Source organism: Lagenorhynchus albirostris, chromosome 2 (assembly GCF_949774975.1).
Source record: "Lagenorhynchus albirostris chromosome 2, mLagAlb1.1, whole genome shotgun sequence".
Taxonomy (NCBI): Eukaryota; Metazoa; Chordata; class Mammalia; order Artiodactyla; family Delphinidae; genus Lagenorhynchus; species Lagenorhynchus albirostris.
This window is the reverse complement of record NC_083096.1, coordinates 38697676-38724472: the sequence shown is the minus strand read 5'-3', so window position 1 is coordinate 38724472 and position 26797 is coordinate 38697676. Positions and strand designations below refer to the sequence as shown.

General features: G+C 44.2%; 1 protein-coding gene across 7 annotated transcripts in view; it reads right to left on the bottom strand.

Annotated features, from left to right (window-relative positions):
- HHAT (hedgehog acyltransferase) overlaps window positions 1-26797 on the bottom strand; it is a 367203-nt gene that overhangs the window by 270595 nt on the left and 69811 nt on the right. For 6 of the 7 annotated variants that reach the window (XR_009537066.1, XR_009537069.1, XR_009537065.1 and 3 more), the window contains 3 exons: window positions 18805-18999; window positions 15740-15955; window positions 6601-6772 (listed from right to left, as the gene is read on the bottom strand). Coding sequence is in view for 1 of the 7 variants with exons in the window: in XM_060130771.1 (XP_059986754.1) it covers window positions 6601-6772; window positions 15740-15955; window positions 18805-18999 (583 nt within the window). In the remaining 6 variants the exon portion in view is untranslated. The remainder of the gene's footprint in view (window positions 1-6600; window positions 6773-15739; window positions 15956-18804; window positions 19000-26797) is intronic. The other variant, XR_009537071.1, reaches the window with a different exon arrangement.

Genomic DNA, 26797 nt, shown 5'->3' with positions numbered 1-26797 from the left:
TGAGACTCATTTGTGAAGTTCACATCACAGGGGCATAGACTCACTGAAAGTCTGAGACCTAATCACAGAACTAAAGAACACTTCCCCTCTCCCAACACCTTATATACTAAAGTTCTTTTTACTCAGCACATCATGTCTGCCTTTCCAAAAAACATTACAAGGCATACTAAAAGGCAAAAAAACAAAACAAAAACACAGACAAAGCAGCAGAACCAGACCTAGATATGGCAGGGATGTAGGAATTATCGAATTGGGAATTTAAAACAACTATGATTAATATATGAAGAGCTTGAACGGAAAAGGTAGACAACATGCAGGAATAGATGGATAATGTAAGCAGAGAGATGGAAACGCTAAGAATCAAAGAAATGCTAGAGCTCAAAAACACTGAACAGAGATGAAGAAAGCCTTTGAAGAGCTTATCAGTAGACTGCATACAGTTGAGGGAAAAACTTCTGAGCTTGAGGATTTGTCAATAAAAACATCTAAACATGAAAAGCAAATAGAAAAAAGACTGAAGGAAAAAAAACACAGAATGGAGTACCCAAGAACTATGTGACAATTAGAAAAGGTGTAACATAAATGTAATGGGAATACCAGAAGGAGAAGAACAGAAGCAATATTTGAAGCAATAATGACAAAGAATTTCCCCAAATTAACATGAGACACCAAACCAAAGATCCAGGAGCTCAGGAAACACCAAGCAGGACAAATGCCCCCAAAACTGCACCTATGCGTATCATATTCAAACTTCAGAAAACCAAAGGCGAAGAAAAAACACTGAAAGAAGCAAGGTGGTGGAGGTGGGAAACATCTAACCTGTAGAGGAACAAAGACAAGAATTACCTGCCGCTTCTACTAGAAACGTGCAAACAAAGAGAGTAGAAGAAAACATTTAAAGTACTGACAGGAGAAAAAACAACCACCTAGAACGCTGTGGTCCTGTGAAAGTACCCTTCAAAAGTGAATGAGAAATAAAGCCTTCCTCAGACAAACAAAAATGGTGGAATTTGTTTCCAGTAGACTTGACTTGCAGGAAATGTTAAAAGAAATTCTTCAGAGAGAAGGAAAATGATATAGGTTAGAAACATGGATCTATATAAAGAAGGGAAGAGCTAATAAATGAAGGTAAAATAAAACCTTTGCTAATTCTTTTCCATTCTTGATCTAACAAATAACAGTTTGTTCAAAATCATAAAAGCAACAATGTATTTACCACTACAGTTTATATATAAGTAAAATGAACGATAGTAATTACACAAACGACAGGAGGGAGGAATTAGGAATATTTTATTATAAGGAACAATCAGGAATATTTTAAGGTACTTGCAGTACCTGTTAAGTGATATTGTGTTATCTGAAAATAGATTCAGAGTAGTTGTAAATGTATACTGCAAATTTTACGGCAACTACTAAGAAAGTTAAAAAAGAGGTATACTTGATATGCTAAGAAAATAAAGAAAATGGAATGATATAAAATGTTTAATTAAAAACAAAAAAGGCAAACAAAGAATGAAACATAAAAATAGGAACAAAAATCAAGGGCGATGAATAGAAAAGAGTAACGAACATGATAGATAATAATCCAATCATATCAATAATCACTTTAAACATCAATGGTCTAAATATATCCATTAAAAGATAGAGATTATCAGAGTGGATCAAAAACTAGGACCCGGGCTTCCCTGGTGGCGCAGTGGTTGAGAGTCCGCCTGCCGATTCAGGGGACACGGGTTCGTGCCCTGGTCCGGGAAGATCGCACATGCCGCGGAGCGGCTAGGCCCGTGAGCCATGGCCGCTGAGCCTGCGTGTCCGGAGCCTGTTGCTCCGCAACGGGAGAGGCCACAACAGTGAGAGGCCCGCGTACCGCAAAAAAAAAAAAAAAAAAAGGACCCAACCATATATTGCCTAAAAGAAACCCACTTTAAATATAAAGATACAGTTAAGTTAAAAGTAAAGGCATAGAGAAAGATATACCATACTAAGACTAATCAAAGCTGGAGTAGATATATTTCAGACACATCAGACCTCCAAGCAAGGAAAATTATCAGAGATAAAAAGGGGCATTACATAATGATAAAAGGGTCACTTCTCTAAAAAGACATAATAATATATAATACGTATTTGCATAACAACAGAGGGTCAAAAGATGTGAGGCAAAAACTGATAGAAAAGCAAGGAGAAACAGATGAATCCAACTATTGTAATTAGAGATTTCACCACCCCTCTAACAGAAATGGACAGATTTATCAGGCAGAAAATCAGTAAGGACATGGTTGAACTCAACAGCACCATCGGTCAAGTGGATATAATTGACATCTATAGGCTATTTTATCCAACAACAGAACACACAGTCTTCTCAAGCTCACATGGAACATTCTCCAAGACAGATCACATTCTGGACCATATAACACACCTAAATAAATTTAAGAGAACAGAAATCATACAATGTCTGCTCTCAGATAATAATGGATAATAATCGAATTAAATTAGAAATCAACAATATATAGCTAGGACATCTCAAAATACTTGGAGATTAAACAGGAAAAAAGACAAGGATGTCCCCTCTCACCACTCCTTTTCAATATCATACTGGAAGTCTTAGCTAATTCAATAAAAGAAGAAAATGAAACAAAAAAACATATATTTGGGAAGGAAAAAATTACTTTTCCTTGCAGATGACATGATTGTCTATGTAGAAAATCCCAAAGAAACAACAACAACAAAAAAATCTCCTGGAATAAGAAATTGTAGCAAGGTTGTACAAAATAAGGTTAATATAGTAAAGTCAATCACTTTTCTATTTACCAGCAATAAACAAGTGGAATTTGAAACTAAAAACACAATACCATTTACATTAGTACTCCCCCCAAAAAATTCAGGTATAAATATAAATATAACAAAATATGTGCAAGTTATATATGAGGAAAACTAAAAATGTCTGATGAAAGAAATCAGAGAAGAACTAAATAAATGGAAAGACAGCCATGTTCATGGATAGAAAGACTCAAGATAACAAGATATCAATTCTTCCATACTCCATCTATAGACTCAATGCAATCCAAATCAAAATCCTAGCAAGTTATTTAGTGGATATCGACAAACTGATTCTAAAGTTTATGCGGAGAGGCCAAAAGACCCAGAATAACCAGTACAACGTTGGAGAAGAAGAAGAAAGTCAAAGGCCTGCCACTATCTGACTTCGAGACTTACTTTAAAGCTACATTAATCAAGACAGTGTGACACTGGTGAAAGAATAAACAAAAAGATCAATGGCACAAAACAGAGAGCCAAGAAATAGACTCATAAATATAAATAAAGTCGACCAATCTTTGACAAAGGAGCAAAGGCAACATAATGGAGCAAAGACAGTCTTTTTAACAAATGGTGCTGGAAGAAATTCATGTCTAATTTCTTACACCCTTCACAAAAATTAACTCCAAATAGATCATAGACCTAAACATAAAACACACAACTCTAAAACTCTTAGACGATGACACAGGAGAGAACCTAGGTGACCTTGGGGATGGTGGATTTTTTTAGATACAACACCAAATGCACGATCCATGAAAGAAATAATTGATAAGCTGGATTTCATTAAAATTAAAAACGTTTGCTCTGTTACAGGCACCGTCAAGAGAAAGAGAAGATAAGCCACAGACTGGGAGAAAATATTTGCGAAAGACACACCTGATAAAGGACTGTTATACTGGCAAGTATGTGCAGTAGCAGGCACTCATAACTTGCAGGTAAGGAAAAAAAAAAAAAAAGCCAGCTTGAAAAATGTCAGTTTGAGAGTTTCTTACAAAAATAAACATTTTCTTACCATATAATCACTCCAAAGGAGTTGAAAACTTATGGCCACATAAAACTCTGCACGTGGGTATCTATAGCAAATTTATTCATAACTGCAAAACTTAGAATCAACTGAGATGTACTTCAGTAGACAAACAGATAAATGAACTGTGGAACATCCAGACAATGTAATATTATTCAGCACTAAAAACGAATGATCTATCAAACCATAAAAAGACATGGAGGAACCTTAGATGCATATCACTAAGTGAAATATGTCAATCTGAAAAAACTACATACCGTATGATTCCAACTATACAACAACATTCTGGAAAATGTAAAACTATGGAGATGGTAAAAAGATCAGTGGCTGCCAGGGATTAAAGGGGAGAGAGGGATGAATAGAGCACAGAGAATTTTTAGGGCTGTGAAACTACTCTGTCTCATATTATAGGAGTGGATACACGTCATTACACATCCGTCAAAACCCACAGACTGTACAACACTGAGTAAATCCTAATGTAAAGATGGACTTCGGGTGATAATGACGTGTCACTGTAGGTTTATCAATTGTAACAAATGTACCACACTGGTGGGAACGTTGATACTGGCGGAGGCTGTGCACGTGTGGGGCAGGGGATATATGGGAAATCTCTGTACTTTGCTCTCAGTTTTGCTATAAATCCAAAATCGCTCTAAAAATAAAGTCTATTTTTAAAAAAAAAGATTTTATAAAAAGGGAATGATAAACCCAAAAGTCAGGTTATCTTTGTGGAGGGAGTGAAAGGAGGTGATGGGGTTATTATGGGTGCAAACAAAGGGCTTGTAGGATTCTGGTTAGCTCTTAAGCTGAGTGGTTGGTACCCAAATGGACCCCTAATGACTTTTCTTTGTCACTGGATTTACCACCCTTAGTGCTGACCTTAGGAGTAATAGCTGTCTGAGATAACTTTTCCTTTTCGTTTAAACCCCATTTTCAGTTTTGCTTTCCAGTTTTCATAGTTAAAATCACCCAAACGGATACAATCTCTTAATTTGGATGCAGTACAACTGGGCTATGATTTAGCATAAGCCATCACTTAATCCTATTTTGTTTGCCTAAGTGTATCATTAAAGCCTTGGATTATTAGTTACCCCCAAGTATGAAAAAAGATTTTGTCTGGGAAGAACAGACTGTCATTAAAACAACTCAGCATTTTTCCAGTCCTAAAAGGCATCTTCCTTGAAAACATTCTGATTCAGCATGTGTGATAACAAGGGCAATCAAGATTTTTTTTTTAAATCTATAAATCACCAAACAGATAAGGAGTCAGGCTATTACTCTTGCCCTCGGCAGGGAGCTTAATCTGGCCGGAAGATCGCTCATTTCCCATTGGAGCCACAGGCTGGAGGTCAGACCACGGGGCTGAATTTCAGTTCTTGAAAGGAGTGCAAAGAAATGAAAAGATTTCGTTCAGAAAGGAGCATGTTCTCTGATGTTTCGGCCCGAGGAATAAAGAATGATAGCATCTCCACAGAAAAGTCTTATACTGGAGACTGTGTCCTGCTAAGGAAATAAGACCTCCAGCCCACCTACCTGCAGACAGAAAGAAATGGGCAAACAAGAAAAAGGGGCCAACAGAGGGGCCTACATAAGAACACACCATTAATTCTATCTATCAGACATTTTACGAGGTAAGCCCTTCACCTTCATGGTTTCACTTAATCCTCCAAACAACCCTGCAAAGGTGAGTCTGCTCATTTGACAGGTGAACGTGCAGACAGTTGTAGCAAGCTGCCAAAGGTTGCCCACTAGCGACTGGTGGAGCCGAGGTTCAAGCCTATGTCTGGCTGTGAATGGATAAAGAAGATGTAGTACATATAGACAACGGAATATTACTCAGCCATAAAAAAGAATGAAATAATGCCATTCGCACCAACATGGATGGACCTAGATTTTATCATACTACACGAAGTAAGCCAAACAGAAAGACAAATATCATATGCTATCACTTATATGTGGAATCTAAAAAAATGATACGAATGAACTTATTTACAAGACAGAAATAGACCCACAGACATAGAAAACAAACTATGGTTTCCCAAAGGGGAAAGCTGGGGGTGGGGGGAGGGATAAATTAGGAGTTTGGGATTAACAGATACACACTACAATATATAAAACAGATAACCAACAAGGTTCTACTGTATAGCACACGGAACTATACTCAGTATTTTGTAATAACCTATAAGGGAAGAGAATCTGAAAAAGAATATATATATATATATATATATATATATATACACACACACACACATATATGTATATATAACTGAATCACTTGCTGTACACCTGAAACTAACACAACATTGTAAATCAACTACACTTCAATTAAAAAAAAAACCTGTATCTGTCTGACTCTAAAGCTCATGCTCTTTGCTTTATATCATACAGGAAAACAACAAGGATTACTGCAGAACTCGGTCTTAAAGCATTACCTCTTAGCAGGGGCTACAAGGCTACACCCAGCATCTCTTGCCTTCTCCTGTCAAGTGCAATGCTGGCCATACCAGGAAGATGCGGACCCAGCTGAACTTAGCAGGATTCCATTAGGAAGAGGGATTGCTACCATCCTTGGTTCCAAGACCACCAAGCCTGACCCTCACCTCTGTCAGCCACCTCACACATGCGTCACCTCGGCCACAAGAGGAACAAGGTGAAAAAAAAGGAGGGTTTGCTCAAGGCAACTACACCCCTGTCTGCCCCCCGTCCAGCTTCGCCGTGAAGCTATCGATGCTTGTTCTACCGCCAGTGATTTCCACCATTACCTAAGGTCCAACATGAGACGGCCCTCAGGAGGGAGGTGCTGCTGTAGATGGCGTGCATGTACATAAGATGAACCATCAGCTCCGCCAGCCACCAACAGGAGAGGAGGCGGCCCAGTCCCCGGGCAAGGGTGGGAAGGCCGGCCTTGGGCGAGCCCTGCTCCTGCTGCTGCATCTAAAGTAGAAACAGAAGAAGTCATTAGATGGCAACTCCATTTTTTTTTTTTTAAGAAGATGTTGGGGGTAGGAGTTTATTAACTAATTAATTTATTTTGGCTGTGTTGGGTCTTCTTTCCTGTGCGAGGACTTTCTCTAGTTGTGGCGAGCGGGGGCCGCTCTTCATCGCGGTGCGCGGGCCTCTCACTGTCGTGGCCTCTCTTGTTGCGGAGCACAGGCTCCAGACACGCAGGCTCAGTAGCTGTGGCTCACGGGCCTAGTCGCTCCGCGGCATGTGGGATCCTCCCAGACCGGGGCTCGAACCCGTGTCCCCTGCATCGGCAGGCAGATTCTCAACCCCTGCGCCACCAGGGAAGCCTCACCTCCATTCTTAAAACCTTTCAGAGTCCCCTAGACAACGTTTTTATAAATTTTCATTTTCGCTGTATCTTCTAAGGGAGGGCTGGTTTAGTTTGCCTCGGGAACACTCGGCGTTCTCGGGTAAAAAAAAAATATGTCCGACAAATACCATATGATATCACATATGTGTGGAATCTAAAAATTATGAGACAAATGAACTTATTTACAAAACAGAAATAGACCCACAGACATAGAAAGCAAACTTACGGTGACCAAAGGGAAAAGGGAGTAGGGATAAATTGGGAGTTTGGGATTAACAGATACACACTACTATATATAAAATAGATAACCAACAAGGACCTACGGTAGACACAGTAATATATTACAAGATGTTCAATATCTTGTAATAACCTATAATGGAAAAGAACCTAAAGAAGAATAGATAGATAGATAACTGAATCACTTTGCTGTACAACTGAAACTAACAGAACATTGTAAATCAACTATATTTCAATTAAAAAAAAAATTTTTAAGTCATGTCCAAGCTAGAAAACTCTGTCCAAGAGCAAGAAAAGGGCGGAGGCCACAAGCTAGCCCAGTGCTGAGAACCAAGAAGGGATTCCGCATCCCTTCACCCCAGCGGCAGCCCTGCCCAAAACCCAGGCTGGAGGGCAGTTCCTGATGTGTCCTAGACAAACACAGAAGAACAAGAGAGCACGTATACGTTTTCCGGATCTTACACTGACACGATTTTATTAGACTGAAGGCTGCCTGGAAATGCAGAGGTGAAGTGATGGCCTTAATTAGGAAGTTGTATCTGCACACATTAGCTGGCAGAGGCTATGGACCTGGTTCAGCAAGGGCTTGACAATTAGGGCTCCAGACACTACATGAACGAGAGGCCCATCCCTAGGGGAAGGTGATCCTGACATGCTTAACTTCTCCTCTCCTCTAACCATCAAGGCGCAGTGGGTCCCACGGCAGCCAGGAGGGGCGGCAGGCACTGCCCTTAGAGGTGATGGGCTATCTACACGCCAAGGAGTTAATTTCTATTCCATTCTTGAGCATCTATTCTATCACGGTCTCAAACGGTCCTCTTACAACAAGAAACCAGACCAAGAAATTCTGGCTGGCGCAGTGAAACTGCATAAATGGCTTTCCCCCTTTTGCCATCTGCTTGGTTAGCTACGCCCAGGAAAGCTGTTGTTTTCAATTTTTTAATGTAAGTTGATCAAATTAACAGGAATTTCCTTGCATTTTCTTCAGTTCACCTCAGAAAGATATTTATTAGGAAACAAAAGTAACTGCTTTGAAGGATCTACCCAGCCAAGTTTGACAGGGGAAGCGCTAGCTGGGAAGGTTATCCAGGAAGGAAGGTGGGGCACAGATGGGTTTGCAGTCTTGCAGGGATCACAGCTCACTGCAATTATAGCCGCAGCACAGCGACCCAATGCAGACCCCTTTCCCTCTCTAGGCATAACTGAGGGTGGTTTTCATATGAATCCTACGTCAAGCGTGCATGCTACATGCTACAGAGTCTGGAGCAGAGCATCGACAAGCCGGTGGATGGAGAAATCCTCAGTGAGAGACCCCCTACCTGCCCGATCCCTCGTGTCTGCATTATATAATTGAGAAGAAAAAGGAAATAACCCAAACTTCCAACAGTATGGGCTTGGGGCTTGGTTAAATGCATGAGTGAGTGCGCCTCAATCTTACGTAGCCGTGCAAACTATTTTTTGATATAAATGTGCATAAATAAAGGAAGGCTGGACACAGACACCAAAATGGCAGCAGTGATGGTAATCTTTGGATACTAAGATTCTTGTTATTTTTTAACTATTATTATTTTTGTAATCAGGGCAAAAAGTAATGTAACTTTATGATATCGTGAAGACTTTGGTCCTCTCTGTTAAAGAGGAAAGCCCTCTGTTTCTGCAGGCTTCTTGTAAAAAATGCCGAGTCTCAGGACCTCCCCAGGGAAGCCCAGCATCCTCTCTATGAACAAGCAAGCCTGTCTCTCTTTTGTGCTACCCATCTTTATTTCTCCTAACCTTCCCACCTCACTCGGAGACTTTCTTAGTTACACGCTGAGTTGCCCTTTGTTCGTTCTCAACCCTTTTTCAGCTCTCTAAAGCAAACTCATTTTGACCAAATGACCATCAGCAAATGAAGAAACAATTACGAATACAGTGTCCATTAGTCTGTGGAGGCTAGAACAGTTCACACCAAGGCAACTGGGGAAGCTAAGACATGAAGAGGCACCTAAAACCATTCCAGGCCAACAGAAGGGGCCTTTCTTGGTGCCAGACTCTTGGAGGAAAGCAGATTCCCTGAATGAATGTGATAACGACCTCAAAAGCAGTGCTGACAAAAGACAATCTTTGCACAACTGTCTCCAGTGTTCCCAAATAAGCAACGATGCACATGGCCTGCAGGCCCCTGAGCAGTTGCCCAACCCCAAGCTCAGGTCCCCTGAAGACCAGAACTGCACCCGAGGCCTTGGAGCACCACTGGGTGTGCAGCCCCGTCCCAGGGAGAGGAGAAGCATCTAGACAGGAGGGAAGCCACTGTGAGATCAGAACAACAGCCACGCCGGGCCATCAGGAAAATAAGTCTGTCCGATCACCTCCAGCTCCAGGCGACCACAACTCAAGGTCAGTCCAGAGGCCCTCCTTTCCTTCCCCAAACAATGCACGGTCTAAAAAGACACGAGTATCTGTAATTAAGAAGAAACATGAGGTGCATTTTGTGCCTGACTGGCCTCCCAATAATGACTTCCCTACTTTCCCCAGGGCCAAACTCGCTCTCCAGGTTTAAAAAGGCATACTTATGGGCTTCCCTGGTGGCGCAGTGGTTGGGAGTCCGCCTGCCGACGCAGGGGACACGGGTTCGTGCCCCGGTCCGGGAGGATCCCACATGCCGCAGAGCAGCTGGGCCCGTGAGCCATGGTCGCTGAGCCTGCGCATCCGGAGCCTGTGCTCCGCAACGGGAGAGGCCACAACAGTGAGAGGCCCGCGTACCGAAAAAATAAAATAAAATAAAAATAGAAAGGCATACTTATGTGTCACCACTGGACCAGAAGGGCTGGACTTATCTCTACAATGCTCCCTTTTTGATGCTGGATGCCTTCCCATCCAGAGTAAGAGAAACGTCTATTCCTTAATTGCACAAGTAAACAGAGCAGAAGGAAAACAATCCAATTTTTCATTCTATTCGCTTTTACTTAAAAACATGGTTATTAGTCTTTCTTCAGAGTTGTGCTGTTATTACAGCCCATTTATATTTGTCCCTTGTCAATTCAGCAGCGGGAAAAGACACACCACACACAGCTCACCTAACGAGCAGGGTTGCTCACTATTCAACCTCTGCACGCAAAGCGTTTCACTTGAGGTATTTCAAACCGAGGGGAGTGCCAATCTTAAGACCACGGGAAACTGCCGTCAATGGGAATTTTTAGTTAAGGCTCCACTAAAAAATACACCTTAACTCATCTGCGAAGCGCATTTTAAAACACGTTGTATTTTAAAACGTCATTTCATGCAAATTGCATAAAAAGGAATATCGAAGCCCTTCCAAGATATTCTAATGATTAAAGATGACAGTGCTCAAAGATGAAAGGTTCTTTTCTTTCGCATATGAATAATACCCATGTTGGAGAGCAGCAAACAGAAGCCTTCCCCAGAGGCAACTGTTCAACTGAGTTACCTCTGCTACAACCTCCACGCTTGGGTCAAGGGCACTGTAGCCCGCGTCTTGTTCCTTTGTAACACGGGAGCTTCTCTCCAGCCCAGGGTCATAGACCGTACCCCTACTCCCAGGAAATCATTCCCTAATCAGACCCTCACTGCCCCTCCCCAGCATCCGGACCAAGGCCAGTAGTACCGAGTGGTCTCTGGCAGAACAGCAAGTAGGGCCTGCAGTTGGTGTAGCTGTCACAGGACTGGGACCCGGTCTGGCCAGCTTGAGCCTCCAGACCCGCACGTCCACCAGGCCACACTGCTTCCTCCCTCTAACTCCTGTGCGGCTCCCCAAGCTGGCGACAAGGCTCTGTCTGGTCTTCGTCCCTCCCACCCCAACGCGCATTGCGTTAGCCTGTCCTTGCCTCCGTGTTACCGTCTGTGAAGTGGGAGTAACGACAGTGCTTCTCTCCTGGGGTTGTTGCCAGGATGAAAGGCATCAGAACATGGAAAGCCTGGTTAGGAGTAAGTGCTCAGTTAGGGTTACTTCTCACAGTTAGCACCATTCCAGATGCGCCCTAGAACCAGAGCCCACCCCATACCCTGAGTGGTTTGTCTGGGACGCTGACTGCCAGGCCTGGTCCTTCAGGGGCTGGGCCCACCCCTGCACCTGCAGCCACTGCCTGCATCTGTCTTCCGCTGGCCTCCTCTGAGATCAAGGATGGTCCCTGCCCAGAATCCTGCCCAGAATGGCCCCTGCTGCTGCCCTCACCTATCAGCCTGGACACCCAGGGCCTCAGTTCTGGCCTAAACTTATGTTAGTTCTCACCCTCGGGAGCTTCCCTGGGTGAAATCTGCAACTGGCCCCTTGTACACAGAGGGCGAGGAGAGACCAAAGAAAAACAGCCAGACCATTCCGGGTTGGCAGGTGGCAGGTTTAATAAGCAAGGGAGCTTACAGATGAGCCTTGTCTTGGGCGCTGAAAGGCAAGTAGATCTCTGCATCCACTGGCCAGAATTTTAAAGTTTAAATAGAGGCCTTACCTGGGTTTAGTCACATAGTCAGTTCAGATGGTCTCAACAACACCTTCCTCTTTCAAGGTCAAGGCTATGTCCCTGAAATGGCTCCTAGTGTGGGAATGGCAGGCAGAACGTATATTCCAAGGGCAGGGGAGGGGGGAAGAGCCTCCAACAGCCCAGGTCCAGACTGCAGGTCAACCAGTGGTCACATCCTTTCAATGCCCTCCTCCAACAACTTATCCTAGAAATGCCCCTGCTTCTGGATAACAATAACAACAATAATAGTAATAGTTAACACCTCATAGTGTTACATGTCAAGCCCCACTATCTATACAAAATCGTTTAATCCTTATGACAACCCTATGAGGGAGGTATTATTACTCTTCCCATTTCATTGATAAGGAAACTGAGTCACAACTAAGGTGAGTAACTCACCAAAAGCTCTCAAGCCAAAGCAGAGCAGGGATTCAAACCCTGTAACAATAGGACTGGGCGCAAGAGTCTTTGCTCTTAACCACCAACCTAGTTCCCTATTTGAGCACTGGCTCCTCCCCTCGGGGCAGGAACACAGCCCTCAGCAAGGAAAACCCCCTGGTCCTCCCACACCCAGGCTCACCGTCCCCCCCATATCAGCTCCTCCCTCACTGCAGGATTCAACCTGCTCAGAGTTAAGATGTAGTGGCCCCAGGCTCCCAGCTCAGCAAATAAACAGCATTTCCTGCCTTTCCCTAGACCTCCCCGACCCTGTCCCCCGACCTCACCCCCGGCTCCGTATCTGAGTTCCATAGAACCCTGGGAGAAAAATAAACGGGGCCCATATTCCTGAAACTCCAAATGCCATCAGAGATGGCCTTCAAGTTAAGGCACTGAGGCCTGTTGACAGGCACATTTTCCCCTGTTCATGATTGATGTGTACACATTTCACATGCCATACATTACAGAGGCACCTCTTCTATACTTGACTCATCTTGGATATGTAAATTTACACACTAAAAAAAAAAAAAAAAAAACTGGGTGAAAGAGAACATTCTCCCAGGGTGGGCCTAGTACTGTAAATTTATGGACTGTGGTTTGCCCAGCTGGGTTCGTCTCCACGGTGAGGCTCTGCTGCCCCCTGGTGGCAAGTCTCTCCCTGCTCTTTAGAGTTTGTGAGTGTTGACCTGAGAAGCTAAGAGCCAAAATTTCAATACTACCATTTCCTATTAACATTTATTCATTCACACAAGCACTCGTTCAGAGCAAACCTTACTTACAAGCTCTTCCATTTGGCTTTCTTCTGCCCCCTCCCGGCTTCTCTGAAGGAGCCCTTTCACTACTAGATTAGCTCCCTAGTTTAACTGCTCTCCTTTTAGACCCATTTTTCTCACACGAGGTCACCCCCAGCAACTGCAGAAACCACCTGGCTTGTTTTTATTGCCCTGTAGCTTATTAAACATTTTGCCTTTTCTAGACTGACTTTTCTATGAATCTTCTCAGACCACAGAGAAAGGTTTCAACTTGCCTTTTTGAGTTCCCTGCTTTCGGCAATTGCTACCACTTTGAAAGGGGTAAAAAAAACAGAGAGAGGGGCCATAGATAGTACCTGGAATCTCCAGACCTGACTCCCTACAGGGAGAAACCCCTTCATTTCCCCAGGCTGAAACTCAAAAACAAGAGCCTTTGGCTAAGGATGTAGGTGAGCGATAATCTCAAAGCTCGCCTCTGTGTAACATATTCAGGACCCTGAGACCCGCCTCTCATATTCCCTCAAGACCCTACAGGGTACAATCAGAAAGGAGGAGACAGACGAGAACTAAGAAGAATGATGATTTGCCTAACAACAAAGTACAGATCCCATAGGGCTTCGCTCCTTAATGGATAAGAGGCAGTTAGGAAAATAATTTGTTTCCTCTTTTTTTATATATATAAATTTATTTATTTTATTTTTGGCTGCATTGGGTCTTGGTTGCTACGCACTGGCTTCCTCTAGCTGTGGCGAGCGGGGCCTACTCTTCACTGCGGTGTGCGGGCTTCTCATTGCGGAGCACAGGCGCTAGGCGCACGGGCTTCAGTAGTTGTGGTGCACGGGCTCAGTAGCTGTGGCTCGCGGGCTCTAGAGCGCAGGCTCAGTAGTCATGGCGCACGGGCTTAGTTGCTCCACGGCATGTGGGATCTTCCTGGACCAGGGGTCGAACCCGTGTCCCCTGCACTGGCAGGCGGATTCTTAACCACTGCACCACCAGGGAAGTCCCAATTTGTTTCCTCTTAATGGGTTTAGTCTATGTTTCTCTGAGAATTATCTGTCTTCAAGGGAGGGATGGGGGTGTGCTTGTGGATGTTTAGTCCAAAAGTTATTGACTGCAACGTTAGAATTAAAAACTTACAGTGGCAAGGAGGTTGTAAAGGAGACAAAATTCGGAGAACCTGAACCCACCCTACCCCGGGTCTACCCCACCCTCACCCAACCCCCTGCTCTTCTAAGAACTTCGGATAGTGGTTCTCTACCTCTAACAGCATTGGGACCGCGCTGCTGGGCCCCGCCCCCGGGTTCCTGATTCATTAGGTCTGGGGAGGGGCCTGAGAATGTGCATTTCTGACAACTTCCCAGGTGATACTGTAGCTGCTGGTCCAGGGACCACACTTGGAGAATCACTGAGTTAGGAGATCAGCTGCCATCACTAAACCACCTCTTTCTTTTACACAATTTTAACCATGATTTTCAAACACAGATTTCAAATTCCTTCACGGCAAAAGAGCGATCCTAGACAACCCAAACTGAGGTATGAGAAACCATGTACTAAACATACATCTGCCCAGAATATCAACTTCATTTAAAGATTTGCAGAGAGGAAAACATTCAATGATTTAACTGGTAATTTTTAAACATTAAGTTATTGTTATAATGCAGAAATATACTTCTGAGTACAATGTGCAACTCAGTGAAATTTTTAAGACGAAATAAGGGATTTCTAAGAACCCTCCTATTTGTGCAGGGGGCACCTTTCGGGTTGCCCTCCGAAAATGTCAAACACTGCTGCTGGCCCTGCTCTTCGAACTACGTGTCCAGGCCCCAGTGTGTGTGCACACGTGTACATGTGTGTGCTTGCGCATGTGTGCACTGTGTGTGCGTACGTATTATTGTTCTCTCCTCCATGGGGATTGTTTTGTTGGGGGGAGGGAGACAGGAATGTCCTTTGAGAAACACTGTTTTTCGGGAACATCAATTGATTACTCACACTTCAGGTGAATTAACTTAGTACACGTGTTCCACGAGGCTAGCTGTGGAATGAGGAAGAAAACCCGAGCTAGGAGGAAAAGTGAGGTGGCAATGACGAAGGTGGCTTCCCATGAGCTTCAGACAAGGCTGCTGTCCAGACAAGGCTGCTGTCCAGAAGTAGGGAGGCGAGATCCTGGGCAGAAACAGGCACCCAGACCCGAAAGCACACCACTGCTCTCAAACCCTCTTCAACTCCACTCTGTTATCCCATCCAGATCGCCCTGAACAATTCCCAGGCCACGGCAGAGCTATTTCATAAGCAGTCTGTGAAAATAAAAGGGCAACTATTATTTGCCAAACAAGAGCTTAGCCAGTTCCTCCTTCCACTTTCCAAGTAATATCACGAGAAGCCAGTTTTCTTTCTCTGGGATGGCCCTGCAGGGGATGCCTACCCCGAAGTTCCTGGCTGTGCCCAGTTATTATTTCTGGCTGCCACAGTCCACAGAGAATCCGGGTGGGAGCTCCTACAACCAACAGGCACAAGAGATAAGCTGACCTTTATTTTGAAGGCTTATTTCCCAGAAGTATTTCATTTATTATCAGAAATCATGACAATAACGTGTGTTCTTAAACTTGTGGGCACCCCTGTATGAGAAGACTCACGGATGAGCACAGCAACAAAGACAGAAGCATCATCTGCAGAAACACCCATCCAATCCCCGAAAGGCTCTCACCTGTGCGATGAACTCCGGGAAGCTGAGGATGGGCCCGTTGTGGAAGACTGGGTAGTAGAAGACATAGGCCACCATCCAGGGAAAGGAGCAGAAGGTGCGCTCAGCCGGCGGCTGCTGCCAGCAGAGCTCCAGGCTGAAGCTGGTGTAGTACAGGCAGCGAACGGTCAGTGTGAACTGCAGCAAGTAGTACTCATTTTCCGTCTGGTACCACCCTCTCTGCAAAGTCACAAGGAGACAACAACCTTGAGTGGCAAGGAGGGACGTCATCCAGTCTCCCAGGAAGGAGATCTCTTCCACGGGCAGAGCAGCTGTCCCATCCAGGGAGTCGAGAACCACTGAACAGCAGGTAAACATCATCGATCATCAAAACAAGCAATTAATGAGGAACGGGCAGGAGAGTGTCCCTAACATCAGCCATAAGCTTCGCATTAAGCCTGATGCAACACAGAGTGAAGGTTTTCCCAGATATGCTTCTGTCAGATACACCAGCAGACAGCATGGAGATCAGCTACATCCAGTGGGTACTCTAACAGCTCCTTCAACAACTCTGAAGACAATGACAGACTTATACAGGCAGACCTCAGGGTACTGCAGGTTTGGTTCCAGACCACCGCATTAAAGGGAACACTGCAATAAAATGAGTCACACAATTTTTTGCTTTCCCAGTGCACATAAAAGTTATGTTTACGCTATACTGTAGTCTAGTAAACTGTGCAACAGCATTATGTCTAAAAAGACAAAGAACATACCTTAATTTAAAAATACTTTATCGCTGAAAAACAGAAAAAATGCTGTTGATCATCTGACAACGTAGGGTTGCCACAAACCTTCAGTTTGTTAAAAAAAAAAATGCAGTATCTGCAAAGTGCAATAAAATGGGGTGTGTCTGTAAATGTCACGTGGGATTTATGTGTTCAGTGTATCTTTCCTTTTGTTCTTCTATCATTAATTTGGCTCCACATGTAGTGGAAGACTATTTTCCAAATAAGCTTTAGAGAAACATCATCAAAAGAAATAGTCCCGGGGCTTCCCTGGTGGCGCAGTGGTTGAGAGTCCGCCTGGCGATGCAGGGGACGCGGGTTCGTGCCCCGGTCCGGGAGGATCCAACATGCCGCGGAGCGGCTGGGCCCGTGAGCCATGGCCGCTGAGCCTGTGCGTCCGGAGCCTGTGCTCCACAACGGGAGAGGCCACAACAGTGAGAGGCCCGCGTACCGCAAAAAAAAAAAACAAGAAAAAAAAGAAATAGTCCCTGCCCTCAATGTACCTAAATTCTCATACCGGAGATAGGTATGTAAAAGTATAATTACAACACAGCATGAAAGAATAAAAAGCATGTACAAAATTAGGTACGGAACAAAAGACTAAAAGCAAATGTGGTAAAATCTTAATAGTGAGGGCATAAAATTATGGATCATTTTATAATCTTTATATTTTTCTATATTTTCCATATTTTCTATAATACATATGTATTGCTTTTTTAATGAGAAAATAGGTTATGGAAATAGATACGAGAAATAAAATTGGGACAAAGGAAAGAGTTGTTCACTTGATCCACGAGGGTCTTTTAAGGCTTTACACTGGAAAACGAAGTACCGAACAGAGTTTCTATTCCACGTCCAGGACTTCGGCAGCCACCAAGGAAAACCAAGAAAACTGCATGTGTGAAAGTATGGAAATCCAGGGCAACTAGTTTCTGGTCATTTGCTCGCTCCCCTTCAGCAATATTTTTCACACCACCAGCTTACCTAACAAATGGAATACTTATTCACCACCAACACCCATAACTGATGCTAAGAGTCCCCAAATAAAGGATAATTACAACTGGAGACCGTCTTTGAACGTTTGCCAGGTCCCCCAAAAGTTAGGTGTGAATTTGTTTTTATTTTTATCACAAATCTTTTTTTTTTTTTTTTTTTTTCGGTATGCGGTCCTCTCACTGTTGTGGCCTCTCCCGTTGCGGAGCACAGGCTCTGGACCTGCAGGCTCAGCCGCCACGGCTCACAGGCCCAGCCACTCCGCGACATGTGGGATCTTCCCGGACCGGGGCACGAACCCATGTTCACTGCATCGGCAGGCAGACTCTCAACCACTGCGCCACCAGGGAAGCCCCCACAAATCTATTTTTAAGCACACTTATTTAAGTGATCGCCTAGTTTAATCATTCTGGGAAGTTACGTATCTTTGTTAGGAGAGAGACGCTACCCTGCTTATTCTCTTAAGTCCAGGTTTTGAGACATGTGCTTGAAGTATTCGCCCCAGTCCATTGGTAAGAGTGAAGAAAAATTAAGGCAGCCTAACAACAGCAAGAATTCTTGAATTTTCAAAATGCTACCATTTTTACAAAATTGCTTAACACGTATTATCTTGTTGGATCCTTAGAACAACTCCATGAGGAAGGCAGTGAATAGAAGAGACTAGAAAACCACTGGCTCATCCTTCCCGTCGCATTCTTTCCCATGACTGTGCAGATCCAGGGCTCACCAATTCTAAGTGCTATCACTTAAATCAACGAAAAGGTGAACGAATGAGTGAACAAATGAACAAAAATAAAGACACCATGGGAAGCCCAGTTCCACATGACTAAAGAAAAAATATCAAAAGCTTCCCAAGATGTTCTGTGCAAGGAAAATACCTCCCTTATCTGTTCAGGGACTATCGTGGGCTTCTGATGAGATAAGGAATGTGAGAGTTCCCTATAAACCCTGCAGCATTCTACAGATGATTGTTTTATTAAATGCATAGGGGATTTTTTTTTTTGCTTTTTTGCATATTGCTTTTTTTTCCCCTTTGTTCCTGTGACATCTGGCACCATCCATGCCTGCCCAAACTGGGAGAAAAGGTACAAGGTCAGCGCTGGGCAACCTCCAAGGACTAAGGCATAGTCAGATACAAAAGACTGCAGAACGCAACACCAGGGTTCACATGCATCAACCCCCTGTGGCCACTAGAGGGAGCGCCACCACAGTTCTTCAATTGACTCTTGTCTGAAAACAAAGGCATCTACCTGGATAAAGGCACTGCCAAAGGGGCCTTCTCCTTCCCAATGGTAAAACGGAGACTCTTACCATAACTTCCTCCACATCTTGAAGCCTCAGTGTAGAGAGCAGGAAGAGAGAACAGAGCCATGACAGGAACAGCGACCGGAACTGGGCAACACAGAAGGAGATGGTGGTGTGAATAAGAACCATGGCTGTGCCTTGGGTCTCCAGCACACACCAGCAGGCCCACATCCCATAGGCTGTGAGGATCCAGGGTTTGTGCTGCAGACAGGGAGGGACCCAGTGAGAAAGACATGGGGGTGGGGGGAGGAAGAAAAAAGAGAAGGGTAAGTTAACAGGCATTGCTATTGAAGGTTCTACATAAAAGAGGGTAATGTCTTGTGACCCATTAACCAAACTGTTCTCACTGGCCTGGAGATTTAGTGTAACAGAGGCAAAGAGGATTCAGAGGGACTTTCCACATTAACCCCAGAGCGATGGCTGCCTAGCCCCAGGTCCCCAGAACTCCACCAGATCCGCCCCGAGAAAGGAGCCGCTTTCCTGCCTTCAGCCAAAACCACCCAGACCACTGGATCCCACAACAATGAGATTTATGGCTGACTTTCAACAGACATTATGGGAGCCTGAAGACAGTTAGAAAAGCCGCCAACCTGGCACACTAGCCCCTGCGTACACTGTTCTGCAAAACGAAGGTAAGATAAAATACTGGTGCAAATTTCTCGGGAGTCTTACTGAGAAAACTGGACCCTCTAAACCACAAAAGGCTTTCTAAAGTTTAAACCAGAGACTTACAAGGAAATCTCTAATTACATTTTTATTTCATTAGCATATTATTTACAGTCAAGTTTGTGTCACAGAAAAAGTATAGCTTACCTGTTTTCAGTGATAGTGAGGCCTTTGCATAATCAATCCAATTAATACATTTATTCCCATTTTAGGAGAGGATTTTTCTATTTCATTATCAAGTTTTATAGTTACTGACACTGAATAACTAAACAGACAAATTAACATGTCTTTGCTTTTACAATATAGTCTTGGTCCTATCTGGCTGGTAAATCCTTACTTAAAAAACCACAATAATGTTTTAACATTGTTTGAGAGGCAACATATCATAGTGGTGTAATTACTCAAGCTTTGAAGCCCAACTACCTAAAATAAATCCTGGTATCCCCATTAACTAGCTGTGTGACCCTCGGCAACTTACTTAATCTCTCTGTGCCTCGGTTTTCTCAGGTATAAAATTAGGATAGTAACAGTATCTACTTCATGAGGTTGTCATGAGGATTAACTAAGTTAATGCACGTAAAATGCTTACAATGGTGTCTGCATACACAGGAAGGACAAGGCAAATACTAGTTATTATTCCTATAGGAAAATATGATGTGGCTTTTTGGTGAGCATTCAAAAATAGGATTTCCAGGAATACACTGAGTTGAAAAGTAGGGGCTGCTTGAAATTAGGTCTTCCTGTGAAAACACAAAGACTTCTTTAAGGGAAAGACAGATGTGGACTGCACACTGTAAATGCCGTCCTTCAGTGCTAACTCTCCCAAAATATTGCCTTAGTACAATTCCTTACCAAACTTATACTCCAGCCTAAGAGAGAACATTTTAAATGAGGGACTAGGTCAGCCGCTTTGAAGTTCCAAGAAAATCAGAGAAATCTGCAGTTCATTTTTACTATTTTTCCATCCTACTACCCTCATTAAACAGCCACATAAATTTGCTTCAAACTTTCCCCCAAGCACTCACCTCTGGACAGAATTCAATTATAAGGAACAAGGTCACCAGAGACTATTTTAAGAAGTAGTTCTAATGAGCGAAAAAAAGGGAAGGGGTGTCTTTTTCAACTTGATCTATAGCATTTACCACTTGGAGTCTTTTTCCATGTGTGCACGGCTACATACATATACACATAACACAGCTACGTTTTTATTGAATGCTATTTGATCCATTTGGAAGAAGCCTGTTGGGATTCATTTGGGAACTTAACCACAGACTTAAGCTGCTTCAGCTTGAAAAAGCTGGAGGAACCTTCAGGAACTACTTAATAGTGCTGTGCAAACCCCATCTGCTCCAGAGATTCTCTGATGAATTTACCTGTGCTCACAAATGATACCATGGGGGCACACAAGGTTGTCCTATACTCTCATCCCTCACCATCTTCCTCCTGCCGAAGAGTAGAGGCAGACAACGTCTAATTTTCTCTAAGACATCACAGAAAATGCATGCACGTGAACCTCATATTCTCTTCTATCCCTCCTATTACACACTCATCCTCCCCAACGGGCAAAGACAACTCCACTATACACATTCACGGCGGGCAGGTGATAAAAAGGGAAAGATGTGAACAATGCAAAAAAGAAATCACCTGTTTTAAAACATAAATTAGAACCCGACTAACATATTGATTTTTTTCATTCTATAAAGTGAATGCAATTGGAATCCCATCCTTGAAAACACCACTAAGATGCTGATACAGCATGATTAGTCTTCCATGCCTTGTTCTCTGACTGGCATCAGAGGAACAGTCCCCCACCATCAATGCAGCCCTTAGGGCACACCTCCTCCGACCGCTATCCCCCCCTACCCCCCCCCACACACACACGCCTAGACCAGCAAGAAGCAGGGCAGAGAGGGCGAGAAGTAGAAATGTGACACTGCCTAGCCGCGCAGGCAGCAGCATAGAAGGTCTGCTGCTCTGAGGAGGAGGGGGGCTTTGCCCAAGTGTTTCAAAGACCCTTTTCATATGCAAAGCCCTAAAGACAGCCCGGTCCCACCTATTTCTACTCCAAAAGTGCTTATGTATTTACTTTATCAAACCTGTGTCCTCTTTAGCAAAAATGCTTAAATATCAGACATTGAGCCTCTGACACCAAATATGCCAGGAATCTTTTAACTTTTCAAAACTAAAAAAGAAAGTGTGTTATGTTTTATTCCAAAACAATACTTCTGATTCATCACTAGAAAGGCTTTAAAAACATTTTCTCCAAGTTCTCAGGGCGATCTGGGCAGATACGCACAGTTTTGGTCACAAACATAATCTATGTCAAGTTCAAGATTTAAAAACCTGCCTAGGGAATTCCCTGGCAGTCCAGCGGTTAGAACTCCGTGCTTTCACTGCTGAGAGCCTGGGTTCAATCCCTGGTCGGGGAACTAAGATCCCGCAAGCTGGGCAGCGCAGCCAATGTAATTAATTAATTAAAACCAATTAGTTAATTTTAATTAATTAATTTTAATTAATTGATAAAAGATCTGCCCAGAAGTCAGAATAGCACAATTCATTTAAGTTAAGAGGTTCAAATGACGATTATGATTGGAAACCGCTGTTCACTTGAAATGAGGCACAAAGAATCATGTTGATCAAATAATGTGTACAAATAAAACAATCTTAATTTATTGTTGGGTTGTGATGTTTCTAATTTAGAGATTTAAATTCGAATCTAGTGTTATTTTATATGATGCTTTTTTTTTAACTGAGATTTTTATTGAGACAGTTGTAGACTCTCCTGCAGTTATAAGAAATAACACAGAGAGACCCTATGGACACTTTACCCAATTTCCCCCTATGGTAACATTTTGCAAAACCAGAATATATCACAACCAGGATGGTGACATTGCAACAATCCACAGACATTCAGGTTTCCCCAGTTTTACCTGCACTCGTGTATGTGTGTGTGTGTGTGTGTTTAGTTCTTACGGTTTTATCACATAAAAGGTTTTATCACATATAGGTTCAGTGTCCACCACAGTAAAGATACTGAACAGCTCCATCACCGCAAGCATCTCTTGCATTGCCCTTTTATAACCACACCCACCTTTTTCCTGCTTCCTTTACCCTACATCCTTAATCCCTGGAAACCACTAATAATCTCTCCGTTTCTAAAATTTTGTCATTCCAAAAGTCATACAGTATGCAACCTTTAGGATTGGCTTTTTTTTTTTTTTTAATTTCCTTGCTTTTTATTTTTTGGCTGTGTTGGGTTTTCGCTGCTGGGTGCAGGCTTTCTCTAGTTGTGGTGAGCGGGGGCTACTCTTCGTCGCAGTGCGTGAGCTTCTCATTGCGGTGGCTTCTTTTGTTGCGGAGCATGGGCTCTAGGCACACGGGCTCAGTAGTTGTGGCTCGCGGGCTCTAGAGCGCAGGCTCTGTAGTTGTGGCGCACGGGCTTAGTTGCTCCGCGGCATGTGGGATCTTCCCGGACCAGGGCTCGAACCCGTGTCCCATGCACTGGCAGGCGGATTCTTAACCGCTGCGCCACCAGGGAAGTCCCAGGACTGGCTTTTTTTCACTCAGCATAATTCCCTGAAATCCACCCAAGTTGTGACAGGTATCAAAGGACTGCCCCCTTTATATTGCTGCGTAGTTTCCACAGTGTGGATGGACCACAGTTTCTTTAACCCTTCACCTGCTGAAGGACATCTGAGCTGTTTTCCAGCTTGGGGCTATTATGAATAAAAACTGAAATGAACATACATGTACAGGTTTTTATGTAAATATGTTTTCATTTCTCTAGGATAAATGCCCAAGGGTGAGCTTGCTGGGCTGCATGGTAGTTGCATGTTTAGAGCTCTGTAAAAACGGCCCAACAGTTTCCCAGAGTGGCCATTCTACATTTCCACCAGCAACATACAAGGGATCCAATGCTGCCTCCTCACCAGCATTTGGTGTTGTTACTATTTTTCACCTGATCAACTCTGGTAGTTGGACAGGGGAATCCCACTGTGGCTTTAACTTGCATTTACCATTATGCTCTTTTAAAGGGTATCAAAGTGTGAGCAACCTGAACCCTGCATCAATAAGATGGACTGAGTGAACTTCTCTGGGGCACAAGAAGCCAGCCCATCAGAACTCTCCTGACCCCCTTACCTCTCTTTATTCCAGGTTCTTCAGTTCCTGATTAGGAGACCAAAAGGAAGGCAGGGGAAGAGGAGAAACTTTTAAAAGTTTAACAAACAGTAAGAAAGAAACTGTACTCTGTTTTCGTGGCAGTTGAGATAAGGCGAGACTAAATACTATGGCCTTTCTGATGGAATTAGGCCAGACTGAACTGGGTAGGCGAACTTGCCCTCGGTTCCCATTGCCCCCTGTGTTTATACTGAACCACTTCTCAAAACAGGGCATAACCGTCTCTCTTTTTGATAGGCTCCCTTAACAAATTAATATCCTGTCTTGTTCATAATACAATAACGTAAGAATCTTACATGGTACCTAGCACATAGCAAGTGTTTCATAAACACTGGATAAATGAATGGTTAGAATAGTTGGATGGATAGATGGGTGGATGGATGGGTGGATGGATGGGTGGACGGCTGGGTGGATATGCTTCCCCAGGTATTGGGGTTTAACCTGGCAGTTATGACTAAGAACAAGAAATTAGCACCAAAATTTGGGGCTTTTTAGTCACTAATATGAAAACCTGCTGATTTCCAAAGTCTCTGCTTGTACACCTAACCCCTTATGAACAGACTGCTTTGCCAATGCAGATAGGATAAAAAGGTGTTATTTCACATCTCACTGCCTACTGCCTGTTTTCACTCACAGGGATCTCTTACAATCTTGTGCTGGGGGAAGCCTCAAATAGTGCACAACTGATAGGGTACAGGCACCAACCTTTGAAAGCAGACTCTCTGATAGAACCTGATTCCTGTCACCCCAGGGAAGACTTCCGAGAGATCAACAATTTCAGCTGGCGTGTTTCAAAGGCTGAAATCAGCACCCCTGAGAAAAGACCATGGACTTGCGGCCTTTTCTTTTGCAAATCTATATTCTTCAACTCTTCCTCATAGGGAGCCAGGACCCAGCCACAGGAGGAGCTGGCTGGCCATGCCCCCCTCACACCATCTCTTCTTCCCTTCTGCGTTAGCTTGTTCTGTGCTGTGGACACTGAGTGATAACAGGATGTGCCTGAGTGGTTCCCCTCATTAGCTCACCTCTGTAGGGAGGAACCAAAGTGCAAAGGCTTGGTGAAGACTCCTGCTGGCAACTGGACCAGACTTTGCTGTATATTAATTCTTTTTGTACATCTGCCCAGAAACCACTCAGTGGGGGGCACTGTTTGAGAAATAAATAAAAGGAGTCAATCAATAACCTTATGCACGGCATAATTTATTGCATACTACATAATCAACTGCAGCTGCTACTGAAAAAAAACTATATATGTGTGTGTGTGTGTGTGTGTGTGTGTGTGTGTGTGGTGTGTGTGGTGTGTGTGGTGTGTGTGTGTGTGTGTGTGGTGTGTGTGTGGTGTGTGTATGTGTGGCGTGCGTGTGGCGTGTGTGTGTGGCGTGTGTGTGTGGTGTGTGGTGTGTGTGTGTGTGTGGTGTGTGGTGTGTGTGTGGTGTGTGTGTGGTGTGTGTGTGTGTGGTGTGTGTGTGTGTGTGTGTATCCCCACACAAACAAGAAGGGAGAATAACCAAAACCATCGCAGAGTCCACACAACGGCCTTCTAGCCTCCTTTTCCTGGGAGCAAAGCCCCGTGGGCCCAAACAAAGCCAATTTCATCCCTCCTTAGAGATGCAGTGATGGAGGTGGAAGAGTCTGATTCCAGGAAAACCATTAATGCATGAGATTCCTATTAGGTGTGTGGTTTCGATAATATGCTGGAAGGGAGCGCCTGTTCACCACGGCCTTCCAGAGGTTAGTTTACTTGTCTCAGCCAGCACCATGGGACCACGCTTTTCAGCCTGCATCCAATGAGCTCAGCCAGCCGGGGCCCAGTGCTAATAATGCAGGTGCTGCCAGCCAGAGGTCAGGTGAGAACGCACCCTGTGGTCAGCAACAGCACCCAGCCTCGGCCCCCCACGCAGCTAGCCTTCTCAAAAAGTTTGCACGGGGTATTTTTGGTTCTGAGGGCAGGGAACGCAATGTCTCAGGTGGTGAGGGTGTTCAAGAAAGGAGGCCACTGTCTGACCACCCCACATACGTTCCAATCATAACAAACCCCTAGCCAAAGCTCAGAGCCGTTACTCAGCCTCCCCTCCCTCCCAGGGCACTGCCCGCGATATAGTCTTGCCAAATCCCAGAGAGAGCCCTACCCAGAGAAAAGGCGTTTAACCTTGGCCGAGGAGCTCAGTGGAAAGTTTTATTACTTGTCATGGCAAAAAAAAAAAAAAAAAAAAAGGGAGAAAAAGAAAATCCCACTTTTGAAAATAAACTCTTCTTTGCCTCTCTCTGGGAGGAGGTAGGGCCACAAAGGCAGAGACGGGATTATAGTAGATGAAGGCGGGAAGCATCCTTCAGGGTTCAAGGGTTGTAACCGCAAGAAGTGATAATGCCTAATCCTCTGCACAGCATCGTCCACAGTTCGTGATGCCCCCCAGAATGGGGAAACAAAAGACAACTGCAACCCAAATCTTCCACCCTGAATAAGTACCAAAAGCATCCACCCAAATGAAGGCCATCTGGAACACTCAGTCCAGGTGGTGAAAGCATGGAGCTAATGGGGCCAAAGTTGTGGTTCATACTTACATAAGGACCAAGCGGACTCAGACAAAGAGCGCACTGTGCCCCAATCCGACCAGAACCCTGCCCACCAGCTGTTGCACAAATCAAACCTGTGGTCACAAAGAGATGGGAGACCACACACACACACACACACACACACACACACACACACACACACACACACACACACACGGCTCAGCGCAAACTCTGCCGCATTCCAAGAAAAATGCAAATAAAACCTCCCATGGAGTTTGGATAAGATGTGCTCTGCAGATAAAAAGACAAGTCCACCTATCCACTCATGCCTGGTAATGAGATGCAGGAAGCTGAAATAAGCAGATGCTTCCACTCCCTTCAAGGCACAGCTCACAAGCTACTTCCTCGGGGGCGTTCCCTGATACCCCCAGGCAGATGTGGCCCGCTCCTCCCAGCATCCTGATCAGGATCTGGTTTCCTCTGTCACTTCTCACTCAGCTCCTGGGGGCGGGACTGTGTCTCCCCATCCTTTCTCCCACAGCCCAGCTCAAGCTTGAAACAGGGTCAGAGAAAGACATGCAGGAGAGGAAGGTAGGTATGGCTGGACAGACAGCCTCTGCCCTCTGGGGTTTCAGAAGTT